The 14,799-nt window shown below is 38.8% G+C and overlaps 4 protein-coding genes across 7 annotated transcripts; 2 read left to right on the top strand and 2 right to left on the bottom strand.

Annotated features, from left to right (window-relative positions):
* Nucleotides 1-313: 313 nt before the first annotated feature.
* On the bottom strand, nt 314-5,233 carry LOC132205784 (CCR4-NOT transcription complex subunit 4). Of its 2 annotated transcripts, none has more exons than XM_059635058.1 (11): nt 4,958-5,233; nt 4,247-4,372; nt 3,782-4,132; nt 3,540-3,729; nt 3,158-3,260; nt 2,893-3,099; nt 2,617-2,813; nt 2,357-2,563; nt 1,847-2,305; nt 1,368-1,502; nt 314-1,311 (listed from the first exon to the last, which is right to left on the bottom strand). In XM_059635058.1, the coding sequence occupies exons 2-11, from the start codon at nt 4,352-4,354 to the stop codon at nt 1,169-1,171; spliced, it is 2,100 nt and encodes a 699-aa protein (XP_059491041.1). In that variant the 5' UTR covers nt 4,355-4,372; nt 4,958-5,233; the 3' UTR covers nt 314-1,168. The 2 variants fall into 2 exon arrangements, with proteins under 2 accessions (XP_059491041.1, XP_059491042.1); XM_059635059.1 differs by having other exon boundaries at nt 3,158-3,257.
* Nucleotides 5,234-5,360: 127 nt separating this feature from the next.
* LOC132205785 (abasic site processing protein HMCES) lies at nt 5,361-7,063 on the top strand. 2 transcript variants are annotated; one of them, XM_059635061.1, is made up of 6 exons: nt 5,361-5,525; nt 5,587-5,652; nt 5,715-6,057; nt 6,114-6,512; nt 6,566-6,705; nt 6,761-7,063. In XM_059635061.1, exons 2-6 carry the CDS (start codon nt 5,633-5,635, stop codon nt 6,945-6,947), a joined length of 1,089 nt encoding a protein of 362 aa, XP_059491044.1. In that variant the 5' UTR covers nt 5,361-5,525; nt 5,587-5,632; the 3' UTR covers nt 6,948-7,063. The 2 variants fall into 2 exon arrangements, with proteins under 2 accessions (XP_059491044.1, XP_059491043.1); XM_059635060.1 differs by having other exon boundaries at nt 5,361-5,537.
* On the bottom strand, nt 7,015-8,619 carry LOC132205786 (uncharacterized). The gene is made up of 6 exons (XM_059635062.1): nt 8,463-8,619; nt 8,210-8,281; nt 7,891-8,142; nt 7,669-7,835; nt 7,416-7,613; nt 7,015-7,363 (listed from the first exon to the last, which is right to left on the bottom strand). The coding sequence occupies exons 2-6, from the start codon at nt 8,243-8,245 to the stop codon at nt 7,111-7,113; spliced, it is 906 nt and encodes a 301-aa protein (XP_059491045.1). The 5' UTR covers nt 8,246-8,281; nt 8,463-8,619; the 3' UTR covers nt 7,015-7,110.
* Nucleotides 8,620-8,656: 37 nt separating this feature from the next.
* Nucleotides 8,657-11,026, top strand: LOC132205787 (uncharacterized). 2 transcript variants are annotated; one of them, XM_059635063.1, is made up of 3 exons: nt 8,657-8,754; nt 9,175-9,248; nt 9,763-11,026. In XM_059635063.1, exons 2-3 carry the CDS (start codon nt 9,190-9,192, stop codon nt 10,403-10,405), a joined length of 702 nt encoding a protein of 233 aa, XP_059491046.1. In that variant the 5' UTR covers nt 8,657-8,754; nt 9,175-9,189; the 3' UTR covers nt 10,406-11,026. The 2 variants fall into 2 exon arrangements, with proteins under 2 accessions (XP_059491046.1, XP_059491047.1); XM_059635064.1 differs by having other exon boundaries at nt 8,666-8,750.
* The last annotated feature ends 3,773 nt before the right edge of the window (nt 11,027-14,799 follow it).

Genomic DNA, 14,799 nt, shown 5'->3' with positions numbered 1-14,799 from the left:
TTTATTGAAATAATAAATAATGTGTGTGTGTTTATAATTATGCGGCACCGCGCCACCCTCGGGGATGGATCTCCATCGACCCTGCAGCAGTGGTGCGGCGCGCTTGATCAAACTCCGAGCCCGCGATTTGTATTTGCGTAAAATACGACAGAACTCATCTGGAGAAGAGAAACAGGGCCTTTAAGTGATTGATCGGTTAATTATAATATCGCAATTAATTAAATTGACATCCTTCATAAAGTTCTCTCAATGATTTCATTTGTGATCATCAGTCGCGCATTTGGTCTCGCTAACATGTATAACAATTCTTGGGAGCGAAACAAAATTATTTGATTACCCTTGATTTCAAAAAGGAGCCAATTGATTTTATGCACTTGAGCAATTTCGATTTTTACAACTAAAGAATTTTGAAAAGGGCGATCTGTGATTATTTTAAACAAAAGAACAAAAGAGAAAAGTAAACCCAAAACGAAGTGACTCTTTCGAAGAATAAATGAGAGCAGATTTCTCTTCTGGCTCTTGCGCATGTAATCGATGAACAATGGAGGTACAACTCGACTAACAGGAATCCATCTAAAATTTTTAACAATATTTGTGATGATTAACTGGTGTGATTCGGAACTCAGAAAAAAAGGAAAAAAGTGGAAAAGTTACCACTTATTTGACAAAGAGTTAAAAATTTGACCAATTAGGGACATCATTTGACATATTAGGTGTAAAAGTATCTCTTCAAATTAGAAATAAAAAACCCTCTGGTTAAATAAACAGTTTTTTTTTTGGTATCACTTGTCGAGAGATCAGCAGATTCAGTTTTAAAGAGAGCAAAATGCATTAACTTGCAAATTTATTAGCCACAACTTTTGCCTAATGACTTGTTAATCTGCTAGAGATTGCACTTGATTCTGTCCAACTGCACTTCTCTCATCTCGAATTTAATTATGAGCTTCAAGTTCACAAAGAACTAAGCTGGCTCATTAAAAGCAAATCACATTTTGTTTAATATAAATTTAAAAAAATTAACAGCAGCACTGATTTTATGTGTGCTTGTGCAACAGACGCTGCCAATAGAAAAAAAAGAGATACTTTGACCACCAGCGGCAAACTCAAATCGAGTCTGCTAAATTTCGTTGATTTAATATTTTAAGAAATAATTTCTTAAGTGATCCGATCAATGCAGCTGGTGTAACAAGGATTTGAGCTCAGAGTCCATTGCAGGCGGCTGGTTGCTTCTTGTGGCCATTCTGAATGGATGAGAAAATCCAGGAGGAGGAGCTGTGGTCGCTGCTAAATTTGGCACCACTCCAGACCAGCCTGAGTAAAATTCATAAATAAAGACGCACTAGTGAAATAAATATGCAAATATTTACCTAAAGAATTGTTAGAATGCTGATAATAACTATTCTGGTCCACCTGTTTGTTCCAGCTGTTGTCAACCATTATTCTGTTACTGGCGCTCGCAGCAACAATAGCAGGGTCCATAGCCGTCCAATCGTTCTGCCAGTCTAAAAACAAATAAAAAACAAGTCAATTAAAGAAATATATATCACATAATTATAGCTATTTTGAAGAGGAAAAAAATTAAGAATGAGGTCAATACTCACCAAAAGAAATAAAGGCCTACTCAAGCAATAAATTAATTTATGACAGTGCAAAATATTATCTTGAGATGGATTATTGTTTTCTTGAAATAATGGTAAGATATACCAGCTCATAAACTGATCCTTGCGTTATCAAGTATGACCAAATTAAATTAAAAAAAAAAAAACACAATTAAAAGATGGGAGCTTGCTTGCAAGATCAAAAATGGCACAGGTCAATCTAATAATTTTCTTTTTCTTTTGCGTACCTCTTTGCTGTTGTGCTTGCATTTGCCTATGTGCCAATCCATTTGAATAATTAGGAGATGCAGAGCCAATGTTTGGTAAAATGTGTCTCCAGTGGGCCATATTAAAAGAATTGTCATCTTTGCTCACACTCGGATGCTGCGCCAAATTCATGATGGGAAGAATTTTGCTTTCCTGTGCTTGGAAGTGAGAGCTGTTCATCGCCCGGCCTTCGTTAAAGTGTGTCTGAAAATTGTGTCGCATTGGTTGGTTTGCGAATCCAGGAGGTGGTGCCGTGGTCCTGTGCATGTCTATTGTCGGATGGGGTCTGTAGTGCGGGTTCATCTGTGGGGGTGCAGACCTCTGCTGCTGTAAAACCTGCTGTTGCTTTTCTGTTTTGATCAACTCTTCGAGAGCTTTTTGCGTTTCAGCAAAAGGATCAAATCCAAGATCATCCTCTATATCTTTAGATGTTGCTTGAACTAAATATGAAAATTGAATTATCACAGACAATTATTTAGAAATTTAAAAACCTTTATTGTTGGTGTTTTCTTCAGGCTTCTTGCCGAATCCAAATGCGGACTGCCAGTCAAAGGAGTTTAACAAGGGCATCAGATTTTCTTGCATCATTCCTCCCTGCGCCTCTTTCTGAATGCCTTTTTTATGCTGGCTATTGAAATCAAACTGGCTTGAAGAGAAGTACGAATTTCCTGCTTGATTTTGAATTTCTTCCAAGGCAACTGTTTGTCACAATCCGATAACATTTGGAGTAATAACAGCATGATAAATCTACCTTGTGTTTCTGAGGCATTTGATTGTAATACATCTTCAGAAATAGAACTTGAACTGGATGATAGAGATTGAGATTGTTGCATAGTCGAAGATGTCGGCCCACCAGAAAGAGAAGAAGTTGAAGAAGACGGTGACGGTGCTTGTTGATGTACTGGAGACAACTCTTTGCTTTGACTGTAACTATCTCGAATTTTCCGACTGAAATATAAAACAATTAACAATTTATAATACTCCGATGAGTTAAAAATTTTGTTATAATTAAAAAAAAATCACATACTCATCCTTTTTCCTTTGCCCATTAAAATTATCCGTAATTTCATCCAACTTTGGTGTTTCCGAGGGAGGTGCAGGTGAGCTAGAACTGGAGGAAGAGCGTTCCTGATCATCTTGTAGTAATGGCCAAGTGTCCTTGTTATTGTTGTTGTTGCTGCTAATGTTCACGTCCAAATTGTGTATAGAAGGCGTGTGATTATCATTGGATATGCTACAGGAATTAACAACTCAGCAATTTTGTATTTTTGTGATGTGAAATTTAAACTCACGGCTCTTTTGTTTGGTTTTGCAATTGTTCATGTAGTTTTCTTTCATACTCTTGATGTTTGCCTTGTTGCATATCATCCTTAGTGAAACTGGCTTCAGCATCTCCTAGGGAACAGTGATAATAATTCTATAGATTACACGGGTAAACAGAAATTGAAAAGCAGCGCTGCAGCGCAGAGGATGTCATCATATTCCAACCAAACAGGATATTGTGGAAATGGCATGACAGTAGGAAGTTGCAGAGTATGACAATTTAAAAAGTTTACGCAAAAATCTCAAATAGTGATTTTGATTCCAAACAAGACGTCATTGCAACAAAATGAAAATATTATGCGTTTTAAGTGTAAATTATATGAAATTTAATAAAAAAATTAATTAAAATACCTAATTCATGAAGGTACATGCATTCTGGCTTCGGACAAGCCTGGTTTTTCAAAAAGTTGGAACAGTATTTTGTTGTTCCTAAAGAGGCCTTCAAAAGCCTCCCATCAACTGAAATGTTATTCACTGCAGCTATAGCCCTTAAAGAATCTTCTCTCTTCACATAAGTCACGTACGCACTTGCACTTGGACCCTGAAAATTAAACCTTGTTAATTTATTAGTTTTTTCTTTTTAAAAACGTCACCTGTACACCAGCATAAGAATTGCAAGGGTTGATGACCACTTTTAGGATCTTGCCGAATTTGCCGAAATATTCATGCTTCTTTAAAATGTCCCCATCGGCAAGTCTGGGCGGCAGGCCCACCACAAAGACCAAGTTCCGCTGGACGACCCTTACGGAAGCCAGGTGCTGTCGAGACTCAGTCACTTTCTGCTTGCGCTGCTGGTCCTTCTGCCGCTTCTCCACCTTGATCTTCTGGATCTCGGCAGTGGAGAGTGGCCGGAAGTCAGCAGGGTTCTCAGGGTAGGCCTTTCGGCAGGCAGGGCACAGTCCGTTCTCATCGGTCCTGATGCGATGCCAACAAAAACGGCAAATCTAAAATAATAAAAAATTGATCAAATTATAAGTTTTTGTTGGAAATTGAATTTTACTAAAAAATTAGAGTTTCGTTCACAAAAATTATAATTTAATTTTTATTCAATTTTTTACCTGATATCCACAGGTGCAAGGGAAAAAGTTGAGGTCATCCACTTCCAAGTGCTCCATGCAGAGAGGACACTCGGCAGGCTCATCACCGCACTGATTCAGCACCGACATTTTTGGCAGTAGAGAAAGCTGCGAATTACGCAAAGCAGAGTGTGTTTAATTTACCATCCGACACCTTCAATTTGCCTTTCTAATTTTAGAGTGTTTTGTGCGCGATAAAAAGGAAATGGAATACTTTTTTTCAGCAGAAGTGAGGCAAAAAAATAAGTCACCAGCAGCAGCGAAATCGAATGTGGTGACAGGTGTCTTAATTTCGCATTCCACTTCCTCTCCTAAAAAAATAATCCTTGTTCGATTTTTTTTTGCACGAAGGTCATTCTCGATTGGGATTTAAATAAATGGACGTGGTAAAAAAAACCTTTAAATTAAGCAGCAGTGCGATATGAGTGGAAATTGCTTTTTTATCAAATGAGGGTAACTCGAGCGAAGTGTCAAGTGGCGTTCGTTTATGGGATGAAAGTGAAAGATTTTATTACGCCACATAGATTGTGAGCCGAAGTGATTCACTCGAAAGGACTTCCTCAATGAAATTTGCGCCACCCTTCACGCGAATTCCCTTCTGCGAAAACTGAAAATTTCAGTCGAAGTGCAGCACCGAGTTCGAGAAAAATCTCCGCAAACTTGGTTCCCGTGCTAATTACGTGGTGCACTCACCGTTAGATTAATTTGAATTTTAGAAGATTGCAGTCTCGCGCAGTCCAAGAACGTCAGTCGCAAATTTCGAACCGTCGTCGTGCGCTTGGCCAGCGACAGATTCGCGTTTTCAGCGGCTCCAATCAAAGTCCGGACGCTGTTTATTCGCAAGAGAATTAGCTAAAGCGAATTCGAGCCGCGATCAGTCAGTTTTCAGCGTCTTAATCAGCGAAATTAAATTGAGTTCACTGCGATCAGACTGTCAAAATCTGCCATGTTGGTTCAACAATAGGCGATCCTGATTGGCTGATGGCCTGTGCAGCCACTGCGCCACCCCACCACCGCAAGACAATCGTGGCACAGGGGTGAGGATGGGATCTAAAAGAGGACGAAAGAATATGCGAAGTACTTTTGACAATTTTGCAAATTTTGCAATTTAAAATGCCACAAGTACTTTAAAATTGATAGAAAATCTTTTAATTTAAGAAAAGTATTACAAATAGTTTGAAATCTAACAAAGTTACGTAAAAAGTATTCCGCATACCTGTGCTGACATACCACACCCCATTCTGAAAACGCGGGAGGAAAAGTGGGGAAAAAAGTGCCTGTGCTTTTTGTTTTTTTCTTAAATTTTAATTTTTTCACTGCAGCATACATAAGTGGAAATAAACATAAACTGTTTCACCTCTTCCTGCGATGTGTGGACGTTTGGCATGGTATCTTTCTGAAATTTCTGTAATGTCCGCATGAATTATTGTCTTTTATCCTGATTTTTCAGCACACTGAACAAGCAAGGACTGCGAAGGTCCTGCGCCCTCGCCAGGCAAAAGTGCCACAAGAAGAAAACCTGTAAAGAAGAGCCTCATCAGGACGTCGTAGATCACAAACAGTCGCCCAATAAACACCAGGACAAAATAAAGACAGAACCTGTTGCTGATGATGAGAAAGAATTAACCTCTGAAGATGAGGAGCCTGAGTGGGTTGACTCGGAAGTTGAGAGTCTTGAATATAAAATTAACCACAACTTGTCACCCACCCAGACTGTCCCGTGTCTTTTGAAACAAGATGGGCAGGTCGTCATTACCCCGATGCTGTGGGGTTTCATTCCCATTGGCCATAAAGTATGTACAAAAACATATTTAATTAAAACAATTGCAAAAATTTAAATTATTTTTAGGGAACGGCAACCGATCATGGCTTATCCACTTTCAACGCGCGCTGCGAAGGAGTCCTGAAGTCTCCCTTGTTCAGACATGCCTTCAAGACTGGAAAGAGATGTGCCGTCCTCTGCACTGGATTCTACGAGTGGAAAACCATCGATGGTAAAAAGCAGCCCTTCTTCTTTCATCTTCCGCAGGAGCATGGAGTCCTTGTTGATGAGCCATGCAAAGACGAAGAGGGCAAAGATTATCACGGACCTCGAGTGACCCCACTGGCTGGGATCTACCACCATTGGGTCAACGCCAAAGGGGAAAAAGTGCCAAATGTCACCATCATAACCATGAATGCTGGTAAATGGGTTTCTTGGTGTCACAACAGAATGCCTGTCGTACTAGATACTCCTGAGAAATTAAATGTATGATCATATCTTAATTTAAAATGAACAAAATAAATCACAAATTATTTTAGAACTGGATAGACTTTGACAGAGTGGATGCAGAAGAAGCTGAGAAAATGTTTGTGGAGCCGCAGGTTATCAACTGGTATCCTGTCAAAAAGGATTTTTACTCCGCAAAACCAGATCATCCTTTGAAACCTATCAGAGTCGGGTATGAAGATACAATTTTCACATATTTTTACGTTAATGACAAAATTAATTTGCAGAACCTCAATGCTTGTACCAGAGTTCTTGACCGAATGGGACAAGCATGACCCAGCCAAACTTGTTGAACCTCCTGAGCCTGGAAGTCACAAGACGTCAGTAAAAAGAGCTAGCAGCCCTTTGAAGGACAGCCCGTCAAAGAAGCAAGCCACTCTTTCTAAATGGTTTGGCAAAAAGGAAGCAAAGTAAATAGGGATGGTTGCTAAATTACAACTAAAAACTACCTCGATCACTTTGATTAAATGCTTTACAAGATTTCATGTACAATTTTTATTTTTAAATATAGAAACAATAATTTAAAATGCAAATTATGAGATTACTTTGTTTTAGTTGCTAAAAACTTATCACGAAGTTACTTGAACATTGACTCCATTTGGTTGAGCGACATTTTAGTGTACTTGATCTTCTTTTCCAACTCGGCGTATTTCTCGGCCAAAATCTTGTACTCGGCCCCGAGACCCTCAAATAGTTCCAGTCTTTTCTTCTTCTCTTCATTACTCTTGACCTTTTCCTCGTGCTCGTGCTTTAATTTTGCCAGGATCATCTGCATGTTTTCAGGACCTTGAGGGCCAAGCATCTTTTGACAAATCTCAATCTGGTGTTTTCTAAATCGGATAATTATTATTTTGGTGGATCGTATTTAATTTAGGTACGAACTTCAATGTGAAATACTGCAGTTGGTGCTGTTTCATCAAAACTCTGGTCTTGTCATGAAGAATGGCCAGTTTTTTCTTCTCATTTGACATTGCCTTGTTGGTATTCTTGTCCAAAACTTTGCTGCAGTGATTTAATAAATCAAATATTTTTAACACTTTGTTCCTGACATCGATTTGCAACGTTGTCATTCTGGTAGGGCTGTGGATTAAAAAATAATCATCAGAAAAGTAGCCAAAAAGAATTAAAAATTTACTTATATATTGTGTACAAGTTCATCATTTCCTTTATCTTTTCTCCCATCAAAAGCTGCAGTATGTGAACAGTACGTGGATTCAAATCAGGCTTTGGAATTTGTACTCCCATCAGTTGCATGAGTCTTTGGCTTGAATCATTAGATGTCAAAAGATACGCATATAAATTCTAAAAAGTCTCATTAGTGCAAAAATATATTAAAGAGAATTTGATTGAATTTTACTTTTGCATCGTGATGAATAATTGGATCTGCTGATTCTTTCAGTTCCAAAGCACTTTTCTCAAGGCAGGAGAGAAATATTCTCTTCCCAACCAAATCCTTACAAAGCTCTGCATTCTCGACGGAGGCATTCCTTATTGCAATCTCCAAATTTTTCGAAATCCCAGTGCTAGACAGAGATTGGGCGCATCTATCCAAGCTTAGCACAGCATGCTGATACTTTTTCTTCTTGTCATCTGAGGTGTCTAACAGCAGCTGCAATAAAAAAAAATAATTAAATAGACTAACAATAAGACTTGGATGTGAATTATTAATTACATACCAAATTAGTTAGAGGATGGTAAGATGAGGATGCCATCCTGATGTGCAAAAACCACTTGTAATTATCAGCCTCCTGCAGAAAATTATTTGAACTTTGAACTATGTATCAAGAGAAAAAACAGATCAACACAACAAGTTGTATTTTGAGCCATTTGAGGACACAATTTACACATCAGTTTTGTGTTCTGTGTTTTTTGTGTGGTTTTTTACAAGGTTTTCTTAAACTGAGATCAGTAAAAAAAATGTTTCCTCACTTAATTAGTCGTTTTCCACTCCAGCTCCCTGATCAAATTTGCGGGACTTGCCCGGTTTTTCCTGAATTTTGTCAGTTTTGGGCTTTTCAAACTTCAAGTTCAAAATGCGAGACACCAAAACAACACACAAGCGATTAGTGCACTCTGATTGGTCGGCTCCACCACGCATGCGCCTTTGTAGTTTTGAGTGACGTCACGAATTCTGGCCGAATGACGTCACAACATGGACGACTTTACCGAAGTGATGGAAAGTGCGTTCTAATGTCAGAGAAATTCACCAATTTGCAGGCAGGTACGTTCGCCAAATTCGGCCCTACGAAGTGCATTTGGCACCTTACAATTGGCAAACTTGTTTCGCCAACCGAAAATTGGCCTCCGATCGCTTTTTTTGATTGTAAACAAACAATGTCGCGCGCAGTCTGCTGCTATTTTGTGTTTGGTCTCGAACATCCCGTAAATCGGAAGACCTTGTCCTCAGGTTTGCCTTGGACATTTCCGCGTGTAGCCTCCAAGCGCACCGGACCAGACCCTAATCAGGAAAATTCCAATTTAATCATGGATTGCGCGCCATTTTCACATTAAAATTGATAAAAATTTAATAAAAATCCCTTCATATTGTTGCCGAAATAATATCAAGGGGGTCCTATTATTGGGGCATTTTCAAATTCCTCATTTTGACGTCTTGCCTCATATTTGTGAATTTATTTTGCAGCTTTAACCCTCTGAGATGGCGGAATCACCGCTTGGATTGGAATTTGATCGTCTGAAGATTGATGTAAACAAAAGGTTTGTAAACAAGTATCATACCTTAAATAAAAAATTCTAGAATTTTCTGACATTATTTTGTATGAAGCAGTACATAGTGAACATTATTTTCAGAAACTTTCTTGTTACTAAACATATATATGAAGGTTTTTTATATTTAAATACGTACATATGTACTTCAATTTATTTAAAATCAGAACCAAATTGAAAGAAAATAATACCTATTATGTAGTGTGAATTTTACTTACTTTATAAATGAGCAAAATAAGGTTCCAAAAGCTTTTTAATTTACAATTTTATGCTAATTTTGTCAAACAAATTAAAAGCCTGTCTTTTTAAATTATTTATGTTCATTAATTTGATTAAAAAGGTTACTTATTTAAAGTTTTATCACAATTTTAATTCGTAATGGTGCCATTATGTCAACAATACTTTTTGAAATATTTTTTTTAAACATTGTAACAATAAAAAATAAATAGCAATTAATATAAATGTATAATTATGTGATTGATAAAATTTAATTAAATCCTTCCAGGCGATGTCGGAGTGCAGAGCGAGCATCGGATTCCACCGCCGAGAGCAGTGGTCAGCAGCTGGACCGCCTCCGGTTGTCAGGTGAGGCTTGCAGCCGCCCCTCCTGCCAGTGCAACAAAGCCAGACGCTCGCCTGGCGCCGCCTCCTCCGCCTCCAGTCAGTGTTGGAACAGTCGAATAACCCGGCGGCCGCAGGAACGAGGGCCTCTCCTCCGCCGCAGCCGCCTCACCTGCCTCCTGCGCCGCCCCCAGCTAAACCCCACCACCCCCGAAAGTGGCCCCCAACCTCACACAGGGCCCCGCTTCCTCAAACTAGACCCCGTTCTCTTGGACACGTGCCGCCTCCGACCGGTCGACCGCCTCCGGTGGCCGGACCGCCTCCGAGCAGGCCCCTCTCAACCCACCTTCGAAGGCCTTGCTGCCCCCAGCCCCTCATCCTCCCCGCCGGACACTTTTCTGGGTCCCAGCTTCAGCAGACGGAGGGATGCCGCCTCCGGGGGCGGCCCGCCCCCTGCCCCAGAGCAGACTTGCTCACAACAGGCCAGACGAGAAGAAGTGAGCATCAACGAGTTGGCTGGTTACTTTGAAAACCTGGTGCACATCCCGAAAAAGATGTCCAGCATGGCCGAGCAGATGTACACCTAGTCCTCAGGGCAAAACTGATTGCGGACTGAAATCAATTTCAGTTTTGTGGCACCTATTGATTTTTATTGCTACTGTTAGAAACATAGTCAGATTTTCCCTCTTTTCCTTTAAACCCCAATTGACGCAAATGCAGCGCTGGAATTCCCTTTCTTTCTCTACCAACATTATATTTTTCTATAAAAGGAAAGTAAGCCGCAGGTTTTAGATAAGGATAGGAAGAATTTTGCCCTATGGTTTCTAAACTTCCTTCCGTTTCAATCCAACAAGTTTTGTTTATCGGCAAAGACTTGCTGTGACCCAAATCATGTTTTAGTAAAACTACCTTGCTGTGTGCTATTTTAAAATCTTTGATTTCAAAAGCAGCCAGTTTTTTTCAAATTGCAAGTACTGCAAATTGATTTTCAACGATCCTGCTTTTAGTCTATGTCACTCTCATTATTTAGTTTGGAAAATTAGATTTGTTTGCATCATAGATTAGTCTGCTGAAAATTTGATTTTTTTTAATTAATCCGATGAATAATGTACGTAAATATAATTGAGATAATTTTGCTATATATTTAATCTAAGCAGACCCTGTAAATATGTACGAATAAAAAAATAAATCATCCAATTTCATTGTTACTGCTGCATTTTTCTTCCATTATTGACAGACCAAGCAAAGAAAAATAATTATTTCCAAGAAAATTTTTTTTTTTTAAATTAACTACAGAAATTAATTGGAACAGTGATATGTAAAATTTAATAATTAAAAATTAAAAAAGAAATATTTGATAGAAAACCAGGGTTAGTTTAAATTATGACATCATATAAATTTTTTTGAAGGATTTAGTTATTTACACTAACAATAAGTTTAATTTCAACTGATTTGTTTATAAAATTAAAAATTAAAGAAAAAATAATTATTTTATAGAAAACCAGGATTATTTGAAATTATGTCATGAAATAAATTTTTTTTTGAAGGATTTAGTTATATTTTAAGTAAGTTTAATTTCAACTGATTTTTAATAGCAATAACGAAATTTAAAAAAAAAAGATAAAATAATTAAAACCATTATCTCTCAATTTAAAATTTTAAGGTATTAAATTTGCAATGCGTGGGCGCCACCGCGACCTTGGCCAATGTCGCGCGCCACCTGTGATTTGCACACCTGCGCGCCGGTGTCGACCTGAAAGCGGAATAAATTCTCCGCGCTCGGGTAACGTCATTCGGTGCAACGGGCAGGTAGAACAAAATCTGCGGCGAAATGAGTAATTCTCTCAACTAGAGTAACCCCACGCAAAACCGGCAGCAAAAATTACAGCTGCATAAAATATATAATACTAGAATGCGTCTTCCGATTCGAGGAAAAGGTGGAGAGAAAAAAATCCTTAAATGTGTTCTCCGTTTTTAATGGGTGGTTCTCCCGAAGCAGCGTGATTCCCTCTGACTGCATCCTTTTTATATTTTGTTGAACTCGGGCCAAAGTGTGCGGCGGGTCGCGCTGCTTTCTTCTCTTCTTCTCCGAGAGTGCATTCTGCGAACGGGCCGTCGCCTTCCTCGGAATTTGTCAACTCTTCCGGCGGCGCCAATTTTTTTTTCTCCCGTTATGGTTTTCGAGAGCGGCTCCGATGAGTGCAGCTCAAATTAATAAAACACCATCAGATAGGACGTTAGGAGCCACACGATGAATCACCCCTGGCCGCCGCGGAGAGCGAAGCTGCTCTGCGTGCATTTTATTTCCGCCCCAGGAAGAAACAGTATTTCCGAGCGAGCGCCCACATGGTTCAAAATAATGAATCACACCGATCATGACTAGTCCGTTGATGCATTACATTTCTAGTTTGATATTTCCAAAAATAGTAATATTAAAATAGGATTTAAAACTGAATAAAAAAAGTGTATTTTCTTTGGAAAAAATTGCAAATATTTTATTTGGCACTTTTTTTGTTGGCAAATATACATAAATAAATAAATTACTAAAAACTACAACTTTGAGTACACATTTGGTCTCATTTCAGAAAATAATACAAACGTGCTGCAAAAACAAGTAAGTTTGATCGACATTTAATAAATGCATTAACCATTTCAAGCACTTCCAGCGCTACTTGAATTCCTAATATTATAGGAAGCAATAAAAATATCTTATTTGAGGAACCGCCAGTAGTACATTGTTCTATTTATGAGATTTATAATTTTTAACAAACAAACTACAGTTTTAATTTATTTTAACATGTCAATTTGGAACAAGTATTATATATTATTGCGATTATTGAGGTAGGTGGACGTCCTGCCGTGAGTCTAACAATTCGTCAAAGTTAACAAGTGTGTCACATTGTTTTTATCACCTGCCTTCTCAACATCAGTCATGTACAAATACACTGCAGTTCAACGCCGCGCGTACAACACACGGCGAAACAGTATAAAAAATTACCCAAAATCGTGCAATCGCCAGTCGAAATAAATCCACCGGTTTCCAGGTCATGTCCAATCCGTGCAGGGCCGACCAGCAGCTCTTCTTCGGACGATATACCTTGGTGAGAAAACGAAGCTCGAACTCTTCTTCCGAAGAGGCGTTCGGGGTCAATTCTCGAAGGGCACTCGCACCTCTTGCGCCGGCAAACCGACGGATATCAGTCTGGCCACGCAACCGGCGCCCACCTTGAACTTGCGTTTGCCCACCCTGGCCTCGTAGGTGAGTTGCGTGCAGTTGAACTCGAGGTCGCCCACCCGGACGAGTTCGGACGGCCGGAGGCAGCGCACGTCCAGCCAGCGGACGGGCTTCTTCCGCAGGCCGATCATCTTGCGGTCGATTTTGTGCACCATGTACGGACAAAGGGCGTTGCGTACCTTGAGGGATCGGGCGCGGGCCTCCGTGGGGGCCGCGGCCTCCGCGGGACACGCGAGCAGCGCAGCCACCGCGAGCACCAGCCCCATCAGCATGCTGGTTCCGACTGTGCGCGGCGAACGCGAGTGCCTCAGTCTATAGCAGTGAGACTTGGTGCGCCCCTCTCCAGTTGGACTAGCGGCTGCAGACGCTGATTCACCTTTTTGTCCCGACCGGCCGGCGACTCTGTGTAGTTTTTTTATCCTTCTGTGCGCGCGACTCTATGCCATTTGGCTTTTTGCACCTCATTTTTAAAATTTTGTGCAGCTGAGAGCGTTATTTTGCTTATTAATTTCTTTAAAATTTAAATTAAAAAAATCTAAGCTTGATTATTATCAACGAATAGAATTTCAATTCTACAAAATACAGAATTGTAATTTTTTAACCAAATACTGTTTACTTTTTTTTTAATTGCAAATTTTAATATCAATTGACATCTCTGAAAATATTAATTAAATAAAATGTTTCAACTTTCTTGTTTTTTTTTTAACTCTTAATATCGCATCAATGTTGAAGCTGATACATAACTAATGTCAGCCAAAATTGGCCAATTGAAACATAATCTTAAAAAATATTTAATAATATTAAATTCATAATTATGTATTTCATGCGTGAAATGGAAATACAACAACAATAAAATTATAAAAATACAGTCTTTGACTAATCTTCGAATGATTATTTTTGTATGCCTTTTTTATCTAAGATAGTATGATGTCTCGACCGTGCGGGGATTTTCAATGATTGCCAACGAGGATTAATGAATGACGGAGTGAGACTGTTTGGGTGCGCAAGAGACGGCGGGGGCGCTTGGACTTTTCGCCGCACACAACGCCTAAGCACACGTCTGGGGTAAAAATAGGTCGAGACATGCTTTTTGCCCCACGGTTGCTTTGAAGAGACGATGAATGTATAATTATCTGTTGGGAAAAGGTAATGAAAACTTTATGGAAATAATTTCAAAAATTAAAAAAAAAAAAACATATATCTACATAAAAAGTGATAAATAATTTAATTAGTATAATAAACATCAAAAGCAATTTATGAGGAAATGAGAAAAAGTATAACTAAAAAAAGAGGAAAATTTAAGGAAATCATGGCTTAAGCAGTTGATTGAGTTAGAAATTCGAACAGTCTCATTGTCAGTCAAGACTCAGAAATTATCAAAACGGTGAACTCGGGCATTGAATTCTATTTTCTGTTTAAATTTTTGTTATTTTTTTTCGTAGGAAAAAATTTCCGAGGGAACTCTTCAGCAAGTTGTATTGGATCTGCGGAAATTAACCTTGAATTATATTAAGAATTGAATAGTACTTCTGCGATTTAGCAAAAGACGATTCATCATACAAATAAAATTGTCAATCTACTTTTGTGACCACCTAAAAAGGATGACAAAATTAAGAGAAATAATCACCCTTTTAAAATTTATATAATTATTCAAATATTTGAAATCAGGTTCCACTAATTTTCTTCCAAATACTGCAATGAAAATCCTTACAAATGAAAAAGAAGTTCCATCAGCGTTCCGGGAAA

This window comes from Neocloeon triangulifer, unplaced genomic scaffold (assembly GCF_031216515.1).
Source record: "Neocloeon triangulifer isolate White Clay Creek 2 clone unplaced genomic scaffold, ASM3121651v1 ptg000003l, whole genome shotgun sequence".
NCBI lineage: Eukaryota > Metazoa > Arthropoda > Insecta > Ephemeroptera > Baetidae > Neocloeon > Neocloeon triangulifer.
The sequence above is the reverse complement of the archived record's forward strand: the minus strand, read 5'-3'. Positions and strand labels throughout refer to the sequence as shown.

What these genes read in the sequence shown, in the direction of transcription:
- LOC132205784 (XM_059635058.1), bottom strand. Translation starts at nt 4,354, where the DNA reads ATGTCGGTGCTGAATCAGTGCGGTGATGAGCCTGCCGAGTGTCCTCTC. An exon ending in CTTGCACCTGTGGATATCAG is followed by an intron (nt 4,133 to 4,246) that starts GTAAAAAATTGA and finishes TTATTATTTTAG; the next exon opens with ATTTGCCGTTTTTGTTGGCA. An exon ending in GCAAGCACAACAGCAAAGAG is followed by an intron (nt 1,503 to 1,846) that starts GTACGCAAAAGA and finishes ATTTGTTTTTAG; the next exon opens with ACTGGCAGAACGATTGGACG.
- LOC132205785 (XM_059635061.1), top strand. Translation starts at nt 5,633, where the DNA reads ATGTGTGGACGTTTGGCATG. An exon ending in ATACTCCTGAGAAATTAAAT is followed by an intron (nt 6,513 to 6,565) that starts GTATGATCATAT and finishes AAATTATTTTAG; the next exon opens with AACTGGATAGACTTTGACAG. An exon ending in TTGAAACCTATCAGAGTCGG is followed by an intron (nt 6,706 to 6,760) that starts GTATGAAGATAC and finishes ATTAATTTGCAG; the next exon opens with AACCTCAATGCTTGTACCAG.
- LOC132205786 (XM_059635062.1), bottom strand. Translation starts at nt 8,245, where the DNA reads ATGGCATCCTCATCTTACCATCCTCTAACTAATTTG. An exon ending in TTATTCATCACGATGCAAAA is followed by an intron (nt 7,836 to 7,890) that starts GTAAAATTCAAT and finishes GAGACTTTTTAG; the next exon opens with AATTTATATGCGTATCTTTT. An exon ending in AACTTGTACACAATATATAA is followed by an intron (nt 7,614 to 7,668) that starts GTAAATTTTTAA and finishes TTTAATCCACAG; the next exon opens with CCCTACCAGAATGACAACGT.
- LOC132205787 (XM_059635063.1), top strand. Translation starts at nt 9,190, where the DNA reads ATGGCGGAATCACCGCTTGGATTGGAATTTGATCGTCTGAAGATTGAT. An exon ending in AAGATTGATGTAAACAAAAG is followed by an intron (nt 9,249 to 9,762) that starts GTTTGTAAACAA and finishes AAATCCTTCCAG; the next exon opens with GCGATGTCGGAGTGCAGAGC.